Source organism: Polistes fuscatus, unplaced genomic scaffold (genome assembly GCF_010416935.1).
Source record: "Polistes fuscatus isolate 324 unplaced genomic scaffold, CU_Pfus_HIC Scaffold7, whole genome shotgun sequence".
NCBI classification, from domain to species: Eukaryota; Metazoa; Arthropoda; class Insecta; order Hymenoptera; family Vespidae; genus Polistes; species Polistes fuscatus.
In genome coordinates this window covers 1,429,962-1,454,436 of record NW_025113151.1, presented here as the reverse complement: position 1 = coordinate 1,454,436, position 24,475 = coordinate 1,429,962, and the positions used below count along the sequence as shown (strand labels likewise).

Sequence of the window (24,475 nt, the reverse complement as noted above, 5' to 3'; positions counted from 1 at the left end):
AGGTAATAAAATTTATTTGGAAGGATTTTGTTACATTCTTTATGGTCACAAATTAATTATTTACAATAATGAAAGAAAATAATATAGAAAAAAGAAGCTTCGTTATAATTTGTAATAAAATACAAAAACAAAAAGAAATTATAAATACAAGTAAGAAAATAATATTGTTATGATTAGTAAAAATTTGCTCACGTTTACACCATTATAAGTTTTACTTAATAAGTTATATATAAATGGAGAGGTGCATTATTATTTTTTAGTAACAATAAATGCAAGTGTATAACAAGTAATTATTAAAACTAGCTTATATTACAAAAATATTATATCTATATTTTTTTATTTTTTTTTCTTCACATTTCATATATAAAAGAATTTCATCGTAGTATTGGATTATATTAATTGAATCTTAATTTTTTTTAATTCGATGGTTTAATCCGAACGAACCGTTCGTAATATACAATATAATGATATATTATTTTACATAAAATAATATTTACAGAATGTATACTTATCGTAATTAATTTTATCATGTATTTTTTTTCTATAAAAATCAAAGATTAAGCTTTTATTCGATTAATTAATTAAATAACGAAAGATTGTGTTGCTACAAGTTGGACAACTTGTTTAGTGTCGTATCCCATTAACCACAAAACATTTAAATAAGTTTTAAGTAACCATTGAATGAAACTGTATAGCCTGTAAAAAATGATTAATAAATCTAAATAATACTAATAATAATTATTAACCCCTTGTATGCTATAACAACATGTGAGACTCGTGATATTCTTTACGACCCAAACACTATATGTTAAGTCATAGCACGAGGGGTTAATCTTAGAAAACTAACTTACCATAAATATGTCTCAAATTTTACTTTGTATATCGTTCCTTTGATGTATTTTTTAATCGATAAATTTGTAACTTTGTATCTTCCACGTACAGCAATTTTTGCCATTATTCTATAACGATCTATTATATTCCCATGATCTTGTACAATAGCACGAATAGTATTTAAATTTCTGAAATAACAGAAATATACAATTATTTTAATCCGCGTTTCGATTCTTCGTTTTAACGAAACAATGTACAGTAATTACCTAATAATTAACATCATAGTTTTAGGCATCGTTCTTAACGTTGCTGCAATCTTATCAAAATGTTCTTGGGCTTGTTTAATCATATGTTCTTCCGCTTTCTTTCCTTTCTCAGCTATTAAAAATGGAGATAACGAATACGGCGCCTGAGTTAACATTTCAGCTAAAAGAATGGGATCTACAAAAATATTGTATTTATTTATAATGCACTGGAACATCCAAAAAGATTTTAATAACATTATACGTACCCTCGACATTCAATTCTTTACCATAGACATTCAAAGCATGATTATTTTTTAATATCATAGATTCCCAAAAATTGCATAAAGTAATTCTTGTTTTTTCTGGTAAATACTCGTATAATCCATGATCCAACAGAACTATTTGTGCTTTATCATCATGTCCCTTCCTAACAAAAACTATAGATGACAAATTATTTTGTTACAAGAATCTATTTTATATATTCAAATCTATTGATATTTTTAAAAGGGATAAAAAATTTTCAAAAATTACTATTGCCAGGATGAGGATCACCGTGAACGAATCCTGTATGAAAAATTTGTTCTGCCATTAAAGTAATTAATTTAGTATCTATGTCGCGTAAGTTTAGTCCTTTGCTCTTTAATTCTTTAACATTGTTTATTTTAATACCATCGATCCATTCAGTTGTAAGAATTCTCTAGAATAAAAATAACACAGAGACAAAACAATTTAAATTGAGGATATGAAAATATTAAAAAAAAAAAAAAGTCTCATTTTAATAATAAAATTCTAAACCTTCGTACTGAGATCCCAATAAACTTTAGGTATATGTACATAATCATGTTTTTTAAGATCTTTGGCACATCTCTCAGAATTTTTCCCTTCCATTTCGAAATCTAATTCTTGTGCTAACGTTTCAAAAAGTTCCTAAAATAAATTTTAAAATGATTGATAAAAATAATATTAAAAAACAGAGATTATTTGTGTACATCATATTTACTTACATCTATTACCCAATGTAAATTGAATTTCGAATGCATAATTGTAATAATTTTAAGTAAATAATTTAATGTTCTCATGTCGGAATAAAATCTGTCTCTGAGATCAATGTATTGTACTTTAACAGCTACAAGTTTACCGTCCATAGTTTCTGCTTTGTAAACCTAAATATTTGTTATCATATTGAACATATGCATTCGTTTAAAAATAATTGTCTTCATTTATATACCTGTGCTAAACTAGCAGCTGCGATAGGTTGTTCGTCGATCTTCTTAAATACCTTCATAGGTTCTTTTCCAAATTCTTGCATAAATATTTCTCGTAATTCATTTTCACCACGTATCAAACATTTATCCTTAGTAATAGAAACGATAACAAATATTTAGAGTCGATCTTACAACGATCATTGGATAAAATTTACTACGTATTACAGATACCTGTAAAATTTCTAAAGAATTAACATACTCTTTAGGCAGGATATGATTAACAGCCCCTAAGCCTTGTCCAAGTTTAATATATATTCCTCCGTTTCTTAAACACCCTTGTACAATACGATCTGCTGCTCGCTGATGAATTTCAGATTCTGTGTGACCCATTAATGGTGCTATCCAGTAATCTGCGGATACTGTTAATCCTATCATAAGTGATCGTCCAAATCTAGCTATACTTGCAGTTTTAAATTGAAATGATTTTTCTTTGTTTGGATTAGTTAACATATAGCTAGTACCTAGTAGTAATAATCCTAAACAAATAACAGTAATATTATTATCAGTTTCATAAACAATTGCTTATTTATTTCATACATGCCTGTGCTAGTATATTTAATAACTTTTCTCTTTGATGCATGGCTTGCTTGTTTAGTAATATTTAATAATCTGTGACGTAACATCTTTTATAAAAATCTATAAATAAAAGAATCAATATGTGTGTACAAAATTTAATTCAAATCTTTTTATAAAAATATGACAAGTGTCATTGTAGACTAAAGTAAGGTTACGTGATTTAATATGTTAAGCATTTATTATTTATTATACCTCTTTATTTCTATGAATTCATTTAAAAAACAACAAGTGACGTAGTTAAAGAAACTATATGCTAATAATGTATTTCTTGTTGTATATATGTAATAAATATAATATATATATGCGCATATATACTATTGAGCACTGAGATCACGTGTATAGGATGTATCGATAAGATTATAACTATATATATTATTTTTATACAATTGATTCTTACTGTGTACATATTTTATATTTCAAATATTTAACTCGTAAATTGAAGATTGTAAATTTATTGTTAGATAAAAATATGTTAAGATTTCGTAAATTATTTCCGAAAAGTGCATGTTCTGTTATAGGAATGATACATGTTGGTGCATTACCTGGTGTGTATATGATTTCTTTTTTATTATTTAATATTTTCTATAAAATGGAGAAATTGGAATGACAAATATATAATTAAAATTTATTTTGTAGGTACTCCTAAATACAATGGAAGTATGAAAGAAATAATAAAAAATACATTGAGAGAGGCGATGATTTATAAAGACTGTCAAGTGGTAAATAATAAAACAACAAAGTTATGTCCTTTTTTATGCTTGATTATTTATTACTATTGTGTTACATTTAGGATGGTATTATTGTAGAAAATATGCACGACGTACCATATGTTAAATCTAAAGATATATCATCAGAAACAACAGCGATGATGACAAAAGTTTGCGTTGAAATTAGGAAAGTGATACCTGAAAGCATAGCTTGTGGTATACAAGTAAGAATTAGAATAATTTATTGTATAGAATTACTTATATATATATATTATAATGTTTATTGTTTTATTGACCGTTCAGATTTTAGCAGGTTGTAATAAAGAAGCATTAGCTGTTGCCAAAGCAGCCGATTTCAATTTCATTAGAAGCGAAGGTTATATCTTTTCGCATATTGCAGATGAAGGTTTTATAGATGGTTGTTCAGGAAATCTTCTTCGTTATAGAAAACATATTGACGCAGAGAATATACTCATCTTTGCGGATATCAAAAAGAAACATAGGTACAGATTGAAGTATAAATTGTTTAATTTAATTGTTTTGTTATTTTATTATATTTGTGTATTGTATATTTTTTGTTCAACCATGCAGTTCACATGCGATAACATCAGATATCAATATAGCAGAAACAGTCAAAGCTGCAGAATTCTTTTTAGCTGATGGTGTTATATTAACAGGCTCAGCAACGGGGGATCCAGTAGATCTACAAGAATTGAATGGTAATTATTTTCTATTTTTTAAATTAACCCTTTGCACTCGAAGGTTTTCTTTTTACTCGTAATATCAGTTATTTTGTATGATATAAAAACGACTTTGCAAAGTATAAAAACGACTCCTATTCAGAGCTCTCAAGTGCAAAGGATTAATGTGGGATTATATTAAATATATACAAACGAACAAACAAAAAATTAATGCTACACAGAAGTTAAAAAGGTTGCTAAAGGACCGGTTCTTATTGGATCAGGAGTATCTATCGAAAACATAGATCACTATAAATCTTCAGACGCAGTAATTGTTGGAACTAGTTTTAAAGTAAATGGAAACTGGGAGAATGCGGTTTCTAAAAACAAAGTCCATGACTTTATGACAAAATTAGAAAAAATACAACAGAATCGTCTTCATTTATATTAACTAAAACTCCTACTCTACAATTTTTATACAAATAATATTAACATAACAAGAATGTAAAACGTTTTCTTATCTTTTTTAAATTCTAGAAACAAAATTAACATTTTAAATACATTACACGTTTTTTCCCAATTTTCAAATGGTAGGAAGAGATAAAAAAAATCATTTCTATATTCATTTACATTTTCTAATGCACTTATAGAATATTATTTTTTGAAGAGTAGATTATTGCACACGAATAAATATAAAATAATCGTTAAATTCGAGACGATATGTTTACAGACAAAGTAGACAAAAGTTTGTCGTTGATAGCGAGGTAATAAACCCTTCCCTCCTTCCTTTTTCCCTCTTTTCCACCCTCCTACCTCTGAAATAACTATCGACGTGACAAACAGCGCAGTCTCGTGAACTATCGTTCTTTCGTGTTTAATCAGTGGCGTTCTATCAACAGATTCTGTAAACACTTGTAAACACGTGTCATATCGTTTGTTTTTTTTTAAATAATTATTTTATATATCATTTAATATATGAGTATATACATATATAGATTGTAATGATTAATAGCAATAAGGTTAGGAACGTAACTGCATTGATTTAATGAAAACGTCGTCTTTTTGACTGGATATTGATAAGAAGTTAAGTGATATTCGACGAGAAATGATTGATATTGATTATAATAAATTAGGGATAATAATAATATTAAATTTTGTTTATTTAATTTATTATTATCGATCGATACAAATCGATAAAGGTTTGAGAACCACTGTCTTACGATAGGTATCATATGCAGTGGCATCATCAACTTACACATTATATCTATCAACTGAAATCTAAATGGAGGAATAAATCATTGTTTATGTTGAATTAATTGTTAATAAATAATCGATTAATAAGTTAATCTTTGAAATTAGGAGTTCTCATAATTCCGATAAGGTGTTACACGTGTTACGTCATTAATTTGAAATTTGCATTTAATGACAGTGTTGTATGAAATTGAAAAGATAAATAATTCTTCTTCAGGGAGCTGCATTGGTTCCTGTCGTTAAGAAGCGTCCAGCAGCTGTTCGCCCAGCTGAGCGTTCCCCCTCCACCTACTCGTTTGTACTCAGTCCCGTAACAAGCAAATCGAAGATCCCCCACTCACCCCGATCATATAATAGTTTTTTACAAAAATGAATTAGAATGAAAATAATCGCGTGACATTTATTGAGAAGAAACGCAATGGAAATATTCCGAGTCTCGATGCCAAATTCGAAATGATTTTCGCAATTAACGTTGCACAAAAACGCTCGTGTTCGTTCTATTTTTATGAGATTGTAAATAAGTCTTTACTGTTACGAAGATAGGACAAAGGAGTTTCATATAATTCTTACGATACTTCTTGTGCAAGTGTATACTTGCTTTTTACCGATATTATGACGACCTTTTGACGTTCTAAATTGAGCGAATGGTATAACACAACTTGTGTGTATATGTATGAATATATACGCGTGACAAAGGTCATCATCGTTAAAAGATTGCAACCGTTTAACGAACAACACATATTTCTTTTGTTTTTTCTTTAGATACCATTAAAAAATTAACGAGAAAACAAAAGAATATTTTTATAACCTTTTAAGTATATATAAAAGAAAATCACCATGATTCATAGACTCCTAGCTAATAGACAGATGAATGGAATTCTTTGATGGCGTACGATCGATCAGAACTAACCCCCCGTCTACAGACATATATCTTCCTAACACTATTTTATTAATAATACTAATAATAATAAGACTAAATAATAATAAACATATAGACAAACATTATATACATACATTCTATTAAAACAATAAAATGACGTTAAAATTGCATATCTTTTTATACATATTTAACGATAAAATATAGCATATACACGTATTCACATATATAAATATATATATGTATATATATATATATATATATATGTATAAGAGAAATAAGAAATGAAAATGTAAATGTGAAAAAGTGGAGGAGTATTGACATCTGGGATGATGACCTATAGTCGCCCCAACGTGATACGTCCCTGTGACTGCTTTGAAATGATCCTCCCCCACCATGCCGCTCCTTCTACTATCTCTCCCTTCTCGTCTACCATCCATCCTCCCTTCTATTCGACGCTCGACCAATCAGCTTATCGTTTACCCAGCCAGCAATCCAGCCAGCCAGTCGAAATCAGCTGACGACTGTTACTGCGGGCAGTTGCTACCACGGTTCCTCAAACGCAACATTGTTCAGGCGAGTTACCTACTCCGTTTACTTCTCTCTTTCTATTGCTTTTCGTATTCTTATTCATTCTCTCCATCTTCTTCTTCTTTTTACATTTCTTCGTGTCTTGTTTATTCCTTACGTGTGTCACTTACGTTTAAATACTATCTCATACTCTCACTCTCATTCTCATTCACTCTTTTTTTTTTTTCATAAATAATCTTACGTAAGATCATTATTTATATGTGTTATAATACACACGTATATACATGGGAGATACTTCAGTCAATTATTGCGGAAGAAATGAGCTGTCAAACGTGATGATGAACGAAACTCATCTTTGTCTCGTATATCGTTTATATATTTAATAGACATAGGAACGAAGAGGAGGAGGAGGAGGAGGAGGAGGAGGAAGAAAAAGAGGAGGAGGAGGAAGGGAGGGGTAAGATAGAAAGAACACACACACACATAGCAAAATAGACAGCATATAGACAGCAGCAAATAGAAAGGGATGAACATGGAAAATTCAAGTATTTGTGTGAGATGAACTGAACATTACTGAGATTCGAGTTTTCAACGATCTATCACAACATACTACACGTACTCAATACATAAATACTTGCGCGCGCGCGCGCGCTCGTGCGTACATACACACATACATTCGTACACACATTCAAAGTAAAGAGTGAAGAAAGGAAATAGAGAGAGACGTTTGTAGTATTAGTGCTCCATTTATATACACATAGTATACATACGTGTTCACTTGTACACATAATCGAGTTGGGATCATCGTATCATAGTTTTACCATCTTTCCGAGAGAAATTCTATTGCGTCGAGGAAAACTACTCAACGGTATACAAAGTACGTTTATAAGAAATAAATTCGAGATCAAGGTCGTTTTATAAAACGATTCATCCATTCTTTCGAGGTATAGATCATACCTGATAATTCGTGATTAACCGATCTAAAAAAAGAAAATCGAATAAAAGACATTAGTTTAATTGACGACCTATTTCAAAGAAACACAAATTCAATCACATTTTTCATTTTTTTCAATTTAAATTTCGCGGCTTTACTCAAGGTCATTTGTTTAAATTTCCCGGATCGATATGAAGTTGCATCGATTATCATACACCCGTGTTTCGATTTTATTTTCATTATCGCTAATATCTAACCAATTATCGATGATATATTCAGTTCATTAGTATTATTATTATTATTATTGTTTTATAAAATTGTTGCTAGATGTTTCGTAGTGTTATTCAAATATTTTTAATGTTGAATGCGTAAAAAGACGTATAGTTTAGTTTTTGATTTATTATAAAATATAAGCGTTAGAAAATAATTATTAGAAAGTAGAGAAAGAAAGAAAGAAAGGAAGGAAGGAAAAGAGAGAAAGAATTCTAAGAAGGGCTAGAATCTCTGTGTATGTGTGTGTGTGTGTGTGTGTGTGTGTCGAGAGGGGCGACCATTTGAAGGAGTCTTTGTTTGTCGTATATTTCGTCGGCTACAGCGCGTAGCAACCAAGTACAGGAACAGGTAAGAGGGTGTCATTGGTGAAGAGGAGGAGGGAGGAGAAGGAAGAAGAGGAGGATGATGTGGAGGAAGAACGGAGGGGAGAGGGGGATTATGTTTCTCCTATCGGTCCTTTAACGGTTAATCTATACATGTCATTAGAGAGTTCTAATTTTAATTCTTTTTTTTTTTTCTAAAGTCAAATCTATAAATTATGGATTGTTTGGTTGAATGGTTTGGTAAGAAAAGGAAATTACTAGACTTTAACCTTAATAGTTTGTACTATTGAAATCTTTAATTGGTTGTTAATTGGATTTGGTTACAATCATGAAGCGATTAAATTGTAATGAAATGTTTTAATAATGGTCGCCGCCGTTGCTGAGGAAATGATGATAGATAAATACGTTGTTTGTTATATTTTGCTTTTCTTTTTTTTTCTTATTTTGTATAAAATGTTATACATTAGATTACGGAGTTTTATCATAGTGATAATACGTATAATTTACGGGAGGTTGTTCGTAATTATTCGTAGAATTGTATCAGAGATATTTTTCTGTTTATGGGGGTTATCAAATTATAAAAAAATTTTATTTTAAATAATTCTATGTGATTTATTAAAAAGATGTTATAATTATTTATTTGTATTTCAGATTTGTAATAAAAAGAAATATGTGTTACACTTTGAAGAGATTAATACTACGTTAATCAATAACAACACTGTAGATACTACATTAATCAGTAACAATGCTATAGATACTACGTTTATCAGTAATGAAACTATTAATTTGAATGAAAAATTATTATGTTCAAAATGTTAACCTAAAAAAAAATATCTCTTATATTTATTTATTTATATTTCAGATTGATAAGAAATTTGTATATATTGAAGAAAACAAATCATAATGGTATTATATTAATCAATAATAAAGCTATAATCATTTTATCTCAAACAAAAAATTTTATTTTCGAAATTAAAATGTAACAAGAAAAAAAGTCATAATTATTTATTTATATTTCAGATTGAAAAGAAAAAAAAAAAGAAGTGTATTATCTCGAAAAGATTCGTATCAGATTGATCTATAATAAAAATAAAAAAGTAACAGCGTGATATTTCGCAATGTTAAAGATAGGAAGAGAAAAGTTATTTCACAATTTCATTGGATGCAATAGAAATAACGGTGAAGTCAGGTTGTTTTAGTTAGAGATTTAGATCGTTGACTGTTGGACCTCGTGGTGTCATTATTGTCATTAGTGCAAGGGCAATGGCAAGGTAGCAGATATGTGAAAGGCATAGGCAGAGACCACACCACGACCCTCGGGGAAAACATGTTCCTTAGCGATTACGAAGACAGAAGCAGGCCGTTGACACCCTCTTATGTGTATTTTTATTTTTCTCTGACGAAGTTGAAATCATTCTTGCCAACACGGCATACAATCCATTGTGCAATATCGCCGATTCGCGAACACTACGTGAGCTAATGCTTCTATTTTTATAACGAATATTTCAACGCTGGCCAGAATACGATTGTGTTCTTTTTCGAAAATCTTCATAGGTTTAAGCTTTCTATTCTATCTTTGGAAGAGATATCATTTTCTATACTTTATCAATTAAATTTTATTAATTAATTTAATGTAATTATAAATTTATATATATATATTTCAAATCTTGTTCGGTTTTAAAAATGTTCTCTTACAAATTTACATTTTGAAATTTTATTCTGTCATGATAATATATTTTATTCTTGTTTATTTTATTATATATAAATACATTTAATAAATTTATTTAACATAAATTTTTTAATTTACAAGTATTTCAACGCTTGTTCTTTTTTTTTTGAAAATATTCCAACAAACTTACACTTTGAATTTTATTTTTCGAGAATAGAATTATGTAAAACTTCCTATATTTTATGAAAAATAAATCAAGTACATTATTTCAACATAATTTTCAATAAAAAATGGATATTTCAACGCTGACCAGCAAATTCTTGATTCGTTTCATTCATTCATTTATTTTCATTCGTCGTATTTCAAAATAATATTCCTCTCATATAATTTATCAATGCAAATTATAAAAAATAAAGCTCACGCATTTTATCCTGAGTATTATAAAATAAAAAAAATAGTTGGCAAGAGTGATTTTGAAGGTCGTATCAAAAATAACTTAAGTTAAGGCTTTACCGTTCGTATTTTTAGGATACACGATTAGAGATGACATAATTTAATTTTATATAATTTTATTTTTTTCCTACGCGTATAAAATTCTTTTCTGCGATATTGTACGTATCGATTTTGAGGATACCAATTTTTCATTTGAACGAGATAACGAAGTCACTCGCTCGCACAGCAAAGCTCATACAAAAAGAGAATTAATAATTGAATTTATTAATCCGATAATTCGTATTAAATCAACTAAAATAATAGAAATTGATTTCGTTTTGCTTATATTAAGTGTATAAATTCTTTTTAAAATACATATTGCGAATTATGAATAACGATGAGCTTTGTGTATTCGTGTGTATACTGTTGATTTTTATTACCATCTTTCAATCCCACCTAGTAGTCTTTTAATGGTAGATGAAAAGCGGAACGCAAATTGCATCATCGATAGTGATCCGACGCTTCTTTCTTATCGAGCTCTAGAACGAAGATCGCATTAGTACGAAACACGAAGCTGACGTGGTTACTCGTATAGATAGTTTCGTTGTTGCGACGCAATATTACTCGGTATATATCATTTTTAATTTATGTACGTTATGATATGTAAAAAAAATATATTACATCAATCGACTGCCAAAACGCTCGCGTTTCTTAATTTTATTGTAAACAGGTGATCTGTGTGTAACGTTCGTGAAATTTCACAAGACAAAAAAAGTGTACGTACATGTTAACAATTTATATTAGTATTTGTATTTACATGTATGCGTTTAATCAATTACGTGAATGCATTCTTCGAATTTTTAATTACGATGTACCTGTCGGCCTCCTTCGTAGATTACACTTTTTATACATGGCGTAACTTAACAATAACTATACGATTGCTTGACCATGAATACGTATATGGTAGTGTTCGGCTTTCTTGTTAGTGCTGGTGTAATTACGCGTTTCGTGTAATATACATGTCTATTTACTCATGCGATAAACTAAGCCGACCTATTTATCGGAAGGATCATTAGTCGATTTCAAAAATCAAACGATGACTAATAATATTTTTTTGTAGAACTTTCATTTCCTTTATTTTTATGAGCAAAAAGATATAACGTTAGATTGTTGGCGCACGGTTACAATTTATTTTCTTATAAATTAAATAACTACGTTTTAATATTTATAAATATTATATTTTAGTTTTTTAAAATATATATATAAGGAAAGTATTTAAGACAATTTTATAATTGTTTATAATTTAATATTTCTTTTTTTCTTGCAGATATTAAAAAGGAAAAGGAAGAAAAACAATAGACAGCATGCTAAGTAGCTTGGCAAATTATTTACTAGGAGGTAACATCTCCGCAACACAAAATTCGCGCAATGCTTCCAATAGTGAAAGTTTAGATCATATCCCTGTAATAGCAAGACTCAGCCAGGTGGAGGTCGAGGGCGAAGATTGGATCCTCATCGACCGCACTAGTAAGCTCTCTTGTTTTTTAATTAATTACATTTCTTTTAAATGTTGTTTATATTTCCTATCGACAAAAAATACAAAAATATATATATATATGTATATATAAAATTAAGATATAGATATTATATTATATTAGAATATCTTAAATATTAGAAGGTCAAATATGAACACCAGACGAAAATCACTTATAGAAATATCTTATCATAGCGATTAAAACTGTCTCACTTGGAAATGAATTATACCATTGATCGCAATTCGAAACTATAGAGAGTTGAACGACATTTATTCGACTAAATTGATAAGGAATAATCGAAAGATGAGTAATATTGGATCATTTAGACAATACTTAATACTAAACTTATCAACAGAGTTTATAATCGAACCGTTCGAATAACCAGTATTTTAAATCAAAGTTATATAGGAATATTTAACAATTGAATGGCGACGATAATAGTCAATGTAATATTGAATTTTAATAACAAAATCAATGATGAAATGAAATACGATATATAATTGAAAAGTAAAATAATACATTTAAATGTAAGCCAATAAAATTCATTCCACAAATACAGTGTATAACAATAAAAATATAAATTATAATCGCAATACGCGTTTCGTAGTTTAAGGATACAACAGAATTGGAGTTGCAGTGTGCACAAATAACAAATAACAAATAAAACTATTAATTATAACGACAAGAATGAAAATAAATGTTAATTGTAATGTAATTTTTACAGTTGAGGGCGCAACGGCGCTGGAGGAATCGTGGTATGTAACACCACCCGCATGTTTTACACGGGCAGGACCCGTAAACGTAGAAACCTCACCGCTCGAGGACCTGCTGATCGAGCACCCAAGTATGTCTGTTTATCGAGCTACAGCGTCTCCTATCGCTCCTGATACTCCACCACCAACGCCAGATGCTACGGAGGAACGAGACCTCGAAGAAGAGGAACTTACTCCACCTGCTCGTACCTCAGATTTATCCACCGTTTCCTTAGAACGTAGTTTAAGAAGGAGCGAGGATGACGATACATTATCCAGACCGGCCATCCATGACGGTAGACCTACCAATAACCGGACTAATAGCGACAAAGTCCGAGTCGTTCAGCTTCGTTCCGCTCAAAAGGTGCTTATTTACCATCATACTACGATTGTTTATGTTAACAAGAACTATTCTCTCTCTTTCTCTTTCTCTACCAATACTCGATCATAAATAACGTATTTACCTAAACAAACATATTTTTATTTTATTTTATTATTATTATTTTGAAGTATATACTAGAGAGATAATTTATGATTTTTATTACAATAAAATGGAGGAAGGAAGGAAGAGGAATAATACTTTAATGTAAAAGTTAATACAATTTTGCTTATAAATTGTTAGAACTTGATAGAAAATGAGGCCAACCGTTATGCTGACCTACTCTTTTGTTCTTTCATTCTTTTTTTCTTTTCTTTTCTTTTCTTTTCTTTTCTTTTCTTTTCTTTTCTTTTCTTTTCCTTTTCTTCTTAACGATGACTAATCTTTGATTTCTCTATTTCCCATATATAGGTTCTTGAGAAAAGATCGACTCAAGTACTGAAGAGAGGTCGATTGGAGAGGAGTAACAAATTAAGGGAAGTGTTCAGTGTAAAGGGGAAACGGCCACGTCGTCAAGACCGTTTACGTCTTCAAAATAGTGGCGCAAATAACAACCGAAAATGCTAGTCATTCGATCTCAGGCTAAGGTGTACTTAAAATTTTGTTCTTTATCAAGAAGAAGTAAATAAAAATCCACAACAAAACAAAAAAAAGAAAATAAAGCTAGAACGCAAGAAAGAAAGAAAGAACCAAAAAAGAAAAAAAAAAACAAAGATAAAAAAGGATTAAAAGTAATTTGACTTTTTTCAAAATATCATATAATTTAAATTGTGCAATTTAAGTTCAAAAAAAGTAAAGTTTAATTTAATTTAATCAATTAATTATTCAAGGCAAATATATATATAAATATAAAAAAAAAGAAAGGAAACAAAAATGTAATGACAGAAACAAGATGGGATAGTTCAGAATTTTTTGTCGTGCGGACACGTCGTGGAAATGTATGGACGTATGAGATATGTTTTTGAAAATGCAATAGATGATGCAGATGATGATTATGATGATGATGATGATTATGTAGGTGTGTGAATTATGATTAATTGTAAGAATTATTTCTCCAGTCGCTTGTATTCATTTGATGATTGACTTGGGGTTTAGATAGTGTCGTCTCATGCTTTAGTCCTGTTTTTGAAAATCTATTATTTTATTATGAGTATATGCATATAATAGATAATTTTCAATTAGTGCAAATGAATACACGTATATATACAATATATATACAATATATATATATATATGTAATAATATGATTTCTTTGCTTTGCGATTGTTGTAAATACATGCGATAAAAAAGGATAACAGAGCTCCTTAAAATAATAATAATAATAATAATAATAATTACTATTATTCGAAAAAAAAACGCGCGTAGTCAAACTCTACTGATATAAAAAGAAGAAAAGATAAGGAAAAGAAGAAACGTTCTTTACTGACGCGTTTTCAAGTCCTGATACTCTCTGATAAAATACTCCTGTCTACAGTTAGCCTATAAATTGCGTGCTCGAACAGACAGGGGTTTGTAACTTCGTTGAAAGACAGAAAAAAAAAATACATTTGTGCTTTGAAAATGCAACTATTTCTTTATCGAGTGTCGGAGCGCCTCTTATGTGATGAAATTAAATAAAAATAAAATGAATAAGAAGATAAATAGAAAAACACAAAGTTACCGCGTACGAAACGAGTGGTATTGCGACAAATTTTTTTACTACTAAACTCGTATCGTTTTAAATCATGTTTTTCATAAGGGGGTATTAATAAAGCAACTCACATCCCCTACACGTCTCTCAAATACACCCTCCAAGAGTCGCAAACAGAGGTGTTCTATTTAAAAACGTATATAAAACGATACAATTAATATTAATATTAATTATAATAATAATAATAATAATAATAATACTAGTAAAAATAATAATAATTATAATAATAATAATAATAATAATAAATAATAATAATAATGAGTATCGTTGCACAAAGCGGATGTTCGTAACCTCGATATTTAAAAAGAAAAAGAAAAAAGCTAAACATTCTCAAATCACAAGTACTTTGGGCGTATTCACCGTGTGAATCTTATACAGCTTGAGTCTTACTCGAGAAAGAAAAAAATTGTGATCGATGCACGTAACGATGCCACAAAACAAATAAAGAAAATAATAAACAGGTCAAGAAAAATATTTCGGGACCACACTTCTTCTTGTGGATTATAACCGAGTCCCTGTTTTAATCTGCAGGGAATAGAAACTGTTATTTGCGGGTCTTCCGTGGAAAAAAATAAAATAAAAATGATTAAATAAATAAATAAATAAATAAATAAAAAAGATACGTATTAGCAAAAGTTATATAAACAAAAGAAATTAATTTTGTTTTTTGTTTAATTTTTGTCACCGTCAAACGGTTACTGGTTAATTAACAAATAAAAATGTACCGTAAAAGAAACAAAATTACGGTAAACGATAATAGAGTATCTGGAACACAATCTTTGTTAAAATTAAAAAAAAAAAAGAAAAAACAAGTGTACGAATGATTGCATATGTTCAGGTAGATTGAATTAGGTTTTCATTGATGGACGTTATGCAAATAATAAAACTAGGCAAAAAGAAATCCTGGGAGTAACAAGAAAAATATGTATTCGATATTTAAAATACACACTCTTGCTGCTCTACATGAGTGAAATGCATTCGCGACACTTTGCACGTATTAGATTTGTATAATACATGTAAAAAAAAAAAATAACAGGAAACATATATATATATACACATATTGTTTTACATTTCTGATTGAAACATTATATGTATGTACGCACGTATACGTGTGTGTGTTTTTGTACATAGAGAATTTTTGTGTAACTTTTTTTTCTTCGGGAATACAAAAAGTTTTAAACAATAAGTAGTAATGTACGGCAATTAGAATGCAAATTGAAATTGTGTAACATCCATTAATGAAGATCCGATCGATACTTTAAAAGAAAAAAAAATAAATAAATAAATAATTAAGTATCAAAAAATTTAGAAAATGTATCACAAATGTGAGAGTGCATAGATAATGTACGCGCACGCATAATAATATAATAATAATAATAACAACAATAACAATAATAATAATAGTAATAATAATAATAATAATAATAATAAACAGAAAAAACACGACTTTGCGTAGAGTAAAGTATTGTGTAAACTTTTTAGTATAATTATTAAACGAATTAAACAGAGAAATTCTACCTGGGAATGAATCGACAACGGCCGAATATTATTAAATTATTACGTTATGTCGTTGTTTGCATCTCATGTGACAATGAACGCACATTTATATATACAATGAACGCATCATTAGAATGAAAAATAAAAAAAAGAAGAAGAAGAATAAAAAAAGAAAGCAAGCAAGCCCGATAGCGGTGCGCGTTATAGCGCATTCAATTTTGCGGTTTTAAATAAACAAAAATCTGCATTCGCTAGTTATAATAATAATAATAATAATAATAATAATAATAATAATAATAATAATAATAATCTATGATGCATCGATGCGATATATCTCGACGAGCAAGATATAATACAAAAAACACAATAGGTGGTGTGTGTAGTATAATGGTATTATTAAAAAATAAACATTTGTTCAATTCTTTTTGCGAATTGTGAACTACTACGAGCGGAAGCAAGCCGTAATTATGACAATTTCAAGTTTTAAATACATATATTAGGTATGAAGTCATATTTTATCGAAAACTTAGTCAAATGATGTTTCCTTCGAAGAAGAATGTTATGTGTTTTGAAAAAAAACGTGTGAATATGATGATGATTCTTGTGCGAATATTATTATTAAATGATTATTACGTTCCACGATGGTGTCGACGCCGATTTGCACAAAATTACCGGGAAAGAGAAAACGTAGATATTGCAAATTGTCAAAGAAACAATAAGAACAATAATACAAAAAAAAAGTTAACAAAAGAAAGAAAAGAAAAAAAAAATATTGTGTTCCTGAAAAGTTTTAATTAGCTACGATGAAGTATTGAGTATTGTCCTAATGGGACGGCAATGATTACTTTTAAAAACAAATCAATTAACAAAATTTTAATTATCGAAGGAACTTAGAAAAAAAAAAAGAAAGTTCGGATGTCTAAAGTGTTCTAAATAATTTGAAAACAATATTATACGTATTACAAATGAAAAATTCCTTCGATTCTATTATATATGACTTGCGCTATAGTGATTAATCGATTAATTATATTATCTAATTGTACGTTCGTGCACCTTGAACCTATAAGTAATATAATAAAATATTTTATGTCATTAACGTCGTCTCTTTTTCTCATCGAAAAAGAGAGTTCGTTCAATGCAAGATGTATTGTTTATTCTTAACAAAAAAAAAACACGATAGAGACAACAAAGTGTATAGGATTATTGCTGAATATCAATTTGTCAAATAACCACTTAGCTCATCCTCGGAGCTTTTACTGTCGACGGAACAACACCAGCTATGTACTGAACGTAAAGAGCTAGTTTTCTGATTGGTGATAACACGACAATAATCTTTGCAATTTGATAATAGCGTGAAACTATTTCTCTTACAATTAATATTACTCGAAGGAGGACTACTGTTAGTAGTTGTTCGTTTATCAACAACACGGTCATACATATTTTCAGATCTTTTCAACAAACAAATTTCCATATTAAAAACCAGATTTCCGAGTTCCTCTTCCAAATGAGAATAACGCGACGGTATCGTACTTGGTTCGCATCCTGGAGCACCTGTTTACGTAGAACAATTTATAATTTTGTTTGGTTTGATCTATACTTTTAAAAATAAGAAAGAAAAAAACAAAATAAGGACATTACTTTCTCGTTATAAAATACGATTAATTAATTAATTAATTAAATCTAAATAATAACCTTCAGTCTCCTGTATATTTTCCCAACGGATCATGGCTTCGCGTAATGATTTGTAAAGATTTCTTCTTTTTGGACAACACCATAACAAACTTTTCACATCCAATCGTGTTCTTTCTCTGTCGTTTAATTCACTCCAATTTAAAAAGAGCTGTTTCAATTGCGGTGCTATAATAATACATATAAAAATATAATTATGATTAGGTTAATTTATAAATATTATGTTTTTTAAATCAATCAAAAAGTCATAAATACCTTGAGGTATTAAGTCGAATATAATTTCACATATTTCTTCGAAAATCGATTCATCGATCTCATTTCCAGCACGTTGCCTGCAGTTCATTATTTAATTTATTATTATTTTATTTAGCAATCATATAAAAAATGATTAAACAATATCGATGTTTATAAAAATTTCATTTGTTTTCTTTTTATATAATAACAAATATGAATTCGTGTATCTACGAGTATATTGGTTTCGATATAGTTTTTAAACAAATTATTTAAAAATAGAAACATACCCATGCATATTTCATTCAAAATTATTATATTAAATATTGTTTTAAAGTTGGGGTATTTTATTTGTAGAAAAGAAAAATTTAAATGTGTAATTTCCCCGCTATTTTTTAAATATGGTACCAGGAATCGCCACTTGATGACGCCACGTTCGCTAATCGTACGTCAATCGCGCCAATTCAAAACTTGAATCTTTACCAATATGGCTACCTGCCGAACAACTTTACGTCCGGATTTACAATCGTTATTAGATAATTTTACTCAATTAAAAAACGTAAGTTAAATTAATAATAATTATATTGATTTTTATAACATTTCATGAATAATACGTTAATGATTAAATCATTATTATTATAGGTTTATTTATCGTTAAAAACGTTTAGTAACATTCAGGATGAATTGTTGCAATACGAGAAAGTTAAGTCTTTCAAAATGGAAGAAGAAATGAAAAAAATGACTAAAACATTTACATTATTAGAAGAACAACGTAAAAAATCTATCGAAGAAGTACGAAAAGAAAATGAGGAATTGAAAAAAGCGTTGTTTGAATCCCGAGAGGAATGCAATCATCTTAGATTCATTTACGTTGATCGTAATGTTGAAGATGAACAAAGTATGCATTTCATTTATTTATTTTTTTTTTTTATAAGATTTCTTTTACTATAAAAATAGTTCATCATTACTCGTAGTAATTTATAGAATTAGTAAATGAGTTTATTTAGTTTGTAAATTGCAGGATGAACTAGAAGTATTGAAATCTAATTTGGCATTGCAAGAGGAAAGACACAAAGAAGAAATCTTTCAACTCGAAAGGAAGTACGTAGAAGAGATACAAAAATATAAAACATTGTTGGAATCGAGACAACAGGTATTCGATTTTTATAATAAAATTAAAAAAAAAAAAATAATTGTAATATATTATTTATTTATTTATTTATTTATTTATTCTGATATATATTTAATTGTTTTATATAAAATATTAAATGCACACAGCACCAAAATAAAAAAGCAAGGCATCCAGCGATGGACGATACTTCGAGCCAACAATCAACACTAATTAAAATTAAAAAAATTAAAAAAAAAGACAAACCATCTTTCAGGCAAATACATTTTTTATATATGTAATAAAACAAAGGATAAAACTTCATATAAAAACTTAAATTAAACTTTATTTTAAGGTGGCCTGGATTGAACGTATCGAAAGCGTCTAAAATAATTACAAATGATTTTGAAAATGAAGATAATATGGACAAATATACTTTGGAAAAAACTACAAGGAAAAAAAAACTTTATTGCGAAGATAAAGAGGCGATAGTTGATATATAATATTAATAATTACGCGTATAAATTACATTTTTTTATACATTAAAATATTTATAGATTATTTTTAATTATTATATTAAAATCTATTAACATTATAGTTAAATTTTTTATGTTTATTTCTTACGTACGTAAATTCTATATATAAAAAGAAAAGTTTAAAAGAAACATTTAAAAAATTATTAAACATGTTAAAAAAACATAATTATAAATATTAATTAATTGTTAAGTATTTAATACATAAAAGATTAATTATTATTTACTCATTTACTAATTTTTCTTTTTAGAGAGTTCCAACTGTTCGTGTAATCAATTTTAAGGTGCCCATATGTATTCAAATCAAGATTTAATGGTGTTATCATATGTGTCATATAATTATCTTCCACCGGAGACATTCCTGCATAATATTCTTCCACGTTATACTGCAATTTCTCTGTTAAAGGTAACAATTATATACATTTACAATAAAAAAAAAATTTATAACACAAGAAAACTATAAATTATAATAATAAATTATACCTAAGTGTCGTACGCTGTCGTTCGGCGTATACTGACGAGAATAATTTTGTGTATATCTCGAATTTGTATTTGCGCGTGTTTGCGAGCTTTCATCTAAGGATCTATAATCATAATCCGATATCGAATAATTTTCCATCATTTCGCAAGATGCTAGAGCTGAAAAATAACAAAAATATTGTGAATCTTATGCACCAATGGATCGATATTACAATTTTTATTAGTATTATTATAACTCATAATCAGATTATATAAAAAAGAGAAAAGTGATTATGTAGGTATGCGTGTATATATGTGTGTGTAAAACAAGAGTATAAACGTTGGAAAGTTAAAGGAAACAATAAAGTATTGTTTGTATTGGTTAATAATTTGTTCCGCTCGAGTTCATTAAACTTTTGCTTGATTAGATATTGTAGAAAAACTTCGAACAATAACTTGAGGCGGGGTTTATTAGAGAACAAGGGAAATTTGATTACAAGTGCAAAATAGAGAAATTCGTTTGCTTTCAATGTATATATATTCTAAGCTTCTTCCAACATGATACTCTTGTATGACATACATGGTATGCGTGCACACGTAAACGCATGAGTGCATCAGAGGTGCATTTAAATCGAGTTATGTATCATAGTCATTTATGGATTTCTCCTTGATTATCGGGATGTATTAATTATTAATATCATTCTAATCCAATTACATGAAGATAATTATTAGAGAAAAAAATATTCTTATCTTCGTGTAACTTTATTTTTATTTTTTAAATAATTGAAATCTTCAAATATAATTATTTTCAAGTAATATTATCAATTGCAATGAATTTATTTCTATTATTTTTCTTGTATTGAATTATTGAATATTCTAAAATTATTCTTATATTGAAATTGGTTTTTTTGTTCAGATTTGATTAAATTACAAGAAAAAAGAAACCAGGAAATAATTTACCAGAAATAGGTGTGTAAAGGGAATAAGAAGGAACACAATTTGTAACTTCATCTTCATAGATGGGATGACGATGATAATGGTAGGCATTGTTCTCCATTCTGCAGGACGAGTCATTGTAGAACTTCTGTGTTAAACTTGGTATACTATACTGTGCTTCTCTTAATGATTGGCTATACCTATTTTCACACGACAGAAACTATATTATTTCGGTTCTCATTACTATGCAGCAAGTACTGCAATTTACGTGCGAAGTATAGACATTTTTTCAATTAGATGAAAAGTTACAAAATTAATTGGTAATAATAATCTGTTAAGAAAAAGAAATATTGTTCATACTCGATCTGATTTTCCATTCGAACAAAATGTTTAGCTTTTCCGTGACCCTGTTACTAACGACGCGTGAAGATCTTCATTTCTCACGAAATAACGCGTTTATGTCTTTTTTTACGCAAAATTATATACACGAGCGCGATATTTACGCTTCTCGTAATATTTATTATTTGTCATATTATTAATTAACACTCTTTTAAATTCCGTTCATATTTGGCTACTATTTTCATTTTCTTTTATTTTTCTTTTTTAAATGAATTGTTTATTTGATATTCAAATTAACTTAGAAATAAATTATACATTACAGATATTCATTTCTTACCAATATTCAGATTGATAAGAAGTTTGTCGTTCCTGTTGATAACGCTGCGTTGGAACATTAATACTATATCGTCTAAGATAAGCATAATTTTCTAAATCCCATGGATCAACGTAATGACGATCACTATTGTTCGAACTTCCACCGGAAGTAGTCCTCTGAGAATCGAACGAGTTCCAGTATATCGAAGATTCCACCGGCATTTCAATCCTTTGCGAATTCTTATCAACTTGTTCCTTTTTTATTTTTACTTTTTTATGAATATTATTGTTCACTTTATTCTTACCATTGAATTTCAAAATTGGTGCATGTTGTGATTACTGCGCATGCGATTTTGCGACTGTCTTTCGTGATGGAATATCGAGCTCACCAAACCATTATTTACCTCTCTTCTTTTCCCCATAACTTACTGTCTCTTTCTCTCTCTCTCTCTCTCTCTCTCTCTCTTTCTGTCTTTCTGTTTTCCCCTACTTCAACTGATCCTTATTTCTTTTTCTATCCCATTAAATATACATTCACACGTAGACTCCGAGTGAAACTCCTTTCACACCTGTAATATATTCACCTCGCTTCTTGCGTGTATATATGAACAGGTATTTAGATATTAATGTGTTTCTTACAAATTTCATAAATACATACATACATACATACAAAGGTAGTTATTATGATTTTTGAAATCGATAAACAAGAAGTTGCTTAATAATGAAAATTCACAATTAAACGCAAACTTCGAAAGAAACATATATAAATGTATATGAACCTTCGAATATATTTAAAAAAATCAAATCATATTAACAAATAATGAAGTAACTTCAAAATATATAAATAGCATATATTTTTCTAAAACATCAGGTAAAAAAAGACAATTTCCTTCCAAATAATTATATTCGTTTCTATAAATATTGATTTAAAATTATAATAATTACTTTACACTATTTTTATTCTTTGTTTTTAATTTAGATGAGATCATATTTCTTAAATCGATAACTTCATGTCTGTAAATTCCAGGTAGCAAGGAGGATAAAACTACATGAGTGATAGCACCAGTGAGACCCCAAACACGATGTTTGCCACCGAGATAAGTAGGCAACATCGAGAAATTGCGAAAGTGCGTAAAACGACATAAAGATGGATTGCAAAGATCTTTCAGGTATATGACGAAGGCCTCCTCGACCTCGTCTGGATTTATTTCTAAGTTTTCCGGATCAACTTCACCCACGTAGCCCAATACTGGCATTACTGTTAGATTTTTAGCTGGAAACAAATTGCAACATGCCCATACGTCGATCTTTTCTTTCGGTATTTTTAACTCTTCCCAAGTTTCTCTTAACGCGGTCTCTTCTAGGTCACGGTCAGTTTTATCGTACATTCCACCCGGGAAAGATACTTGTCCTCGATTTGAATTCAATTTTGATGATCTCAAGGTGTAAAGAAGACCGAGTTCCCCTTTATGAATGCAAATTGGTACTAGCACCGCCGCTTGATTTGTGCTATCTTTGTATTTTACGTTTAGTTTAAATTTTTTAAATTTCTCGATGCTTGATTTTCTATTTTGTTCAGATAGCACCTGTTCAGGCTTCAGTTTCATCTCGTCAATTGTATTTAGACTCCGTTGAAAATTTGCGGACTTAATCATAAAAAAAGGAAACATTTTTTTTTTTAATTATATAATAATTAAATGCTAGTTTTATATTTATAGAATAATTCAATTTGTGTTTAATTGCTATAATACACGAAATATTCTATTTTTTTATGTCTTTTGAATTTAAAAAAATAAAAAGATTTTTTTTACATAAATCGAAAATGTCGATAAGGAAGAACATTACCAACCGAGCAGATTTCATTTTTATCATCGAAGATATCTGAATGTTTCTATAAAAAAAGTCGAGTGCAACGCTATTATATGTACTATCGATGAAGTCATTTCATCAGAATGACACGTGATAAATATATTATTTTTCGTTAGAAATAAAATACTCACCAGAATTGATAACCGTAGATTTCTCGATAAGGTTCGTAACTTAACAGTTGCCATAATTTTTCTTATAAGTTAAAAGGATTAAAAGATTAAATTAATTGTTCGATGAATTTTTGGATGTTGTCATATCACATTAATCTTCCTTACTTTTTAAGTTTTTCTATTGGTCGCTAGATGACAGCTCAATCGATATGATTTAGTGATAGCCAACTTAAATTACTAAAAATTAATCTAGTTACTAAACCTAAAAAAATATATAAAAAAAACTAGTCTTTTTACACTAATTATTAGAATTTATTGTATTTATAGAAAAAAATCTCACGTGTTACATTTTTTTTTTATTTCAAGACGTTTAATAACTTGTAAACTTTTCAACTATTACTAAAAAATGCAATGATTTAACATGGTTAGTGTAGCAACT

General features: G+C 28.8%; 7 protein-coding genes and 1 long non-coding RNA gene across 16 annotated transcripts; 3 read left to right on the top strand and 5 right to left on the bottom strand.

The window, feature by feature from the left end:
* Positions 1–518: 518 nt before the first annotated feature.
* On the bottom strand, positions 519–3,196 carry LOC122523929 (uncharacterized aarF domain-containing protein kinase 5). Of its 4 annotated transcripts, XM_043645915.1 has the most exons (12): positions 3,110–3,196; positions 2,883–2,977; positions 2,803–2,817; positions 2,513–2,700; positions 2,305–2,430; positions 2,081–2,239; positions 1,872–2,003; positions 1,608–1,773; positions 1,343–1,513; positions 1,098–1,272; positions 852–1,019; positions 519–696 (listed from the first exon to the last, which is right to left on the bottom strand). In XM_043645915.1, the coding sequence occupies exons 2-12, from the start codon at positions 2,962–2,964 to the stop codon at positions 582–584; spliced, it is 1,497 nt and encodes a 498-aa protein (XP_043501850.1). In that variant the 5' UTR covers positions 2,965–2,977; positions 3,110–3,196; the 3' UTR covers positions 519–581. The 4 variants fall into 4 exon arrangements, with proteins under 4 accessions (XP_043501850.1, XP_043501846.1, XP_043501851.1 ...); XM_043645911.1 differs by having other exon boundaries at positions 2,513–2,817; XM_043645916.1 differs by lacking the exons at positions 2,803–2,817; positions 2,883–2,977 and having other exon boundaries at positions 3,110–3,194.
* Positions 3,197–3,378: 182 nt separating this feature from the next.
* Positions 3,379–4,786, top strand: LOC122523931 (uncharacterized protein F13E9.13, mitochondrial). Its single transcript, XM_043645919.1, has 6 exons — positions 3,379–3,462; positions 3,554–3,636; positions 3,708–3,848; positions 3,928–4,127; positions 4,216–4,343; positions 4,547–4,786. Exons 1-6 carry the CDS (start codon positions 3,387–3,389, stop codon positions 4,753–4,755), a joined length of 837 nt encoding a protein of 278 aa, XP_043501854.1. The 5' UTR covers positions 3,379–3,386; the 3' UTR covers positions 4,756–4,786.
* Positions 3,658–5,564, bottom strand: LOC122523932. Of its 2 annotated transcripts, none has more exons than XR_006305412.1 (3): positions 4,871–5,564; positions 3,921–4,327; positions 3,658–3,834 (listed from the first exon to the last, which is right to left on the bottom strand). It is a non-coding gene; the product is annotated as an uncharacterized LOC122523932 (long non-coding RNA). The 2 variants fall into 2 exon arrangements; XR_006305413.1 differs by having other exon boundaries at positions 3,658–3,822; positions 4,871–5,563.
* Positions 5,565–6,819: 1,255 nt separating this feature from the next.
* On the top strand, positions 6,820–13,913 carry LOC122524115 (tumor protein p53-inducible nuclear protein 2). 2 transcript variants are annotated; one of them, XM_043646198.1, is made up of 4 exons: positions 6,820–7,008; positions 11,922–12,121; positions 12,854–13,245; positions 13,672–13,913. In XM_043646198.1, exons 2-4 carry the CDS (start codon positions 11,959–11,961, stop codon positions 13,825–13,827), a joined length of 711 nt encoding a protein of 236 aa, XP_043502133.1. In that variant the 5' UTR covers positions 6,820–7,008; positions 11,922–11,958; the 3' UTR covers positions 13,828–13,913. The 2 variants fall into 2 exon arrangements, with proteins under 2 accessions (XP_043502133.1, XP_043502134.1); XM_043646199.1 differs by lacking the exon at positions 6,820–7,008 and adding an exon at positions 11,066–11,370.
* Positions 13,914–17,660: 3,747 nt separating this feature from the next.
* On the bottom strand, positions 17,661–18,655 carry LOC122524217. The gene is made up of 3 exons (XM_043646356.1): positions 18,392–18,655; positions 18,140–18,304; positions 17,661–17,998 (listed from the first exon to the last, which is right to left on the bottom strand). The coding sequence occupies exons 1-3, from the start codon at positions 18,477–18,479 to the stop codon at positions 17,661–17,663; spliced, it is 591 nt and encodes a 196-aa protein (XP_043502291.1). The 5' UTR covers positions 18,480–18,655.
* Positions 18,656–18,718: 63 nt separating this feature from the next.
* On the top strand, positions 18,719–19,988 carry LOC122524236 (golgin subfamily A member 6-like protein 7). The gene is made up of 5 exons (XM_043646379.1): positions 18,719–18,926; positions 19,010–19,265; positions 19,375–19,520; positions 19,646–19,752; positions 19,831–19,988. The coding sequence occupies exons 1-5, from the start codon at positions 18,855–18,857 to the stop codon at positions 19,976–19,978; spliced, it is 729 nt and encodes a 242-aa protein (XP_043502314.1). The 5' UTR covers positions 18,719–18,854; the 3' UTR covers positions 19,979–19,988.
* Positions 19,989–20,209: 221 nt separating this feature from the next.
* On the bottom strand, positions 20,210–22,873 carry LOC122524235. Of its 4 annotated transcripts, none has more exons than XM_043646374.1 (5): positions 22,363–22,873; positions 22,080–22,297; positions 21,428–21,603; positions 20,492–20,647; positions 20,210–20,405 (listed from the first exon to the last, which is right to left on the bottom strand). In XM_043646374.1, exons 1-5 carry the CDS (start codon positions 22,363–22,365, stop codon positions 20,236–20,238), a joined length of 723 nt encoding a protein of 240 aa, XP_043502309.1. In that variant the 5' UTR covers positions 22,366–22,873; the 3' UTR covers positions 20,210–20,235. The 4 variants fall into 4 exon arrangements, with proteins under 4 accessions (XP_043502309.1, XP_043502311.1, XP_043502313.1 ...); XM_043646376.1 differs by having other exon boundaries at positions 22,080–22,286; XM_043646378.1 differs by having other exon boundaries at positions 22,080–22,234.
* Positions 22,874–22,960: 87 nt separating this feature from the next.
* LOC122524234 (nucleoside diphosphate-linked moiety X motif 8) lies at positions 22,961–24,275 on the bottom strand. The gene is made up of 2 exons (XM_043646373.1): positions 24,058–24,275; positions 22,961–23,703 (listed from the first exon to the last, which is right to left on the bottom strand). The coding sequence occupies exons 1-2, from the start codon at positions 24,109–24,111 to the stop codon at positions 22,999–23,001; spliced, it is 759 nt and encodes a 252-aa protein (XP_043502308.1). The 5' UTR covers positions 24,112–24,275; the 3' UTR covers positions 22,961–22,998.
* Positions 24,276–24,475: the final 200 nt, after the last annotated feature.

What these genes read in the sequence shown, in the direction of transcription:
- LOC122523929 (XM_043645911.1), bottom strand. Translation starts at nt 2,964, where the DNA reads ATGTTACGTCACAGATTATTAAATATTACTAAACAAGCAAGCCATGCA. An exon ending in CAGCTGCTAGTTTAGCACAG is followed by an intron (nt 2,240 to 2,304) that starts GTATATAAATGA and finishes ACAAATATTTAG; the next exon opens with GTTTACAAAGCAGAAACTAT. An exon ending in ATTGGGATCTCAGTACGAAG is followed by an intron (nt 1,774 to 1,871) that starts GTTTAGAATTTT and finishes TTTTTATTCTAG; the next exon opens with AGAATTCTTACAACTGAATG.
- LOC122523931 (XM_043645919.1), top strand. Translation starts at nt 3,387, where the DNA reads ATGTTAAGATTTCGTAAATTATTTCCGAAAAGTGCATGTTCTGTTATA. An exon ending in ACATGTTGGTGCATTACCTG is followed by an intron (nt 3,463 to 3,553) that starts GTGTGTATATGA and finishes TTTATTTTGTAG; the next exon opens with GTACTCCTAAATACAATGGA. An exon ending in GATATCAAAAAGAAACATAG is followed by an intron (nt 4,128 to 4,215) that starts GTACAGATTGAA and finishes TCAACCATGCAG; the next exon opens with TTCACATGCGATAACATCAG.
- LOC122524115 (XM_043646198.1), top strand. Translation starts at nt 11,959, where the DNA reads ATGCTAAGTAGCTTGGCAAATTATTTACTAGGAGGTAACATCTCCGCA. An exon ending in GATCCTCATCGACCGCACTA is followed by an intron (nt 12,122 to 12,853) that starts GTAAGCTCTCTT and finishes TAATTTTTACAG; the next exon opens with TTGAGGGCGCAACGGCGCTG. An exon ending in AGCTTCGTTCCGCTCAAAAG is followed by an intron (nt 13,246 to 13,671) that starts GTGCTTATTTAC and finishes TCCCATATATAG; the next exon opens with GTTCTTGAGAAAAGATCGAC.
- LOC122524217 (XM_043646356.1), bottom strand. Translation starts at nt 18,479, where the DNA reads ATGAACTGCAGGCAACGTGCTGGAAATGAGATCGATGAATCGATTTTC. An exon ending in ATTCGACTTAATACCTCAAG is followed by an intron (nt 18,305 to 18,391) that starts GTATTTATGACT and finishes GTATTATTATAG; the next exon opens with CACCGCAATTGAAACAGCTC. An exon ending in AAATATACAGGAGACTGAAG is followed by an intron (nt 17,999 to 18,139) that starts GTTATTATTTAG and finishes CTACGTAAACAG; the next exon opens with GTGCTCCAGGATGCGAACCA.
- LOC122524236 (XM_043646379.1), top strand. Translation starts at nt 18,855, where the DNA reads ATGGCTACCTGCCGAACAACTTTACGTCCGGATTTACAATCGTTATTA. An exon ending in TAATGTTGAAGATGAACAAA is followed by an intron (nt 19,266 to 19,374) that starts GTATGCATTTCA and finishes GAGTTTATTTAG; the next exon opens with TTTGTAAATTGCAGGATGAA. An exon ending in TGTTGGAATCGAGACAACAG is followed by an intron (nt 19,521 to 19,645) that starts GTATTCGATTTT and finishes AAATGCACACAG; the next exon opens with CACCAAAATAAAAAAGCAAG.
- LOC122524235 (XM_043646374.1), bottom strand. An exon ending in TCTTATCAATCTGAATATTG is followed by an intron (nt 21,604 to 22,079) that starts GTAAGAAATGAA and finishes GTGTGAAAATAG; the next exon opens with GTATAGCCAATCATTAAGAG. An exon ending in CGACAGCGTACGACACTTAG is followed by an intron (nt 20,406 to 20,491) that starts GTATAATTTATT and finishes TACCTTTAACAG; the next exon opens with AGAAATTGCAGTATAACGTG.
- LOC122524234 (XM_043646373.1), bottom strand. Translation starts at nt 24,111, where the DNA reads ATGGCAACTGTTAAGTTACGAACCTTATCGAGAAATCTACGGTTATCA. An exon ending in ATCTACGGTTATCAATTCTG is followed by an intron (nt 23,704 to 24,057) that starts GTGAGTATTTTA and finishes TTTATGATTAAG; the next exon opens with TCCGCAAATTTTCAACGGAG.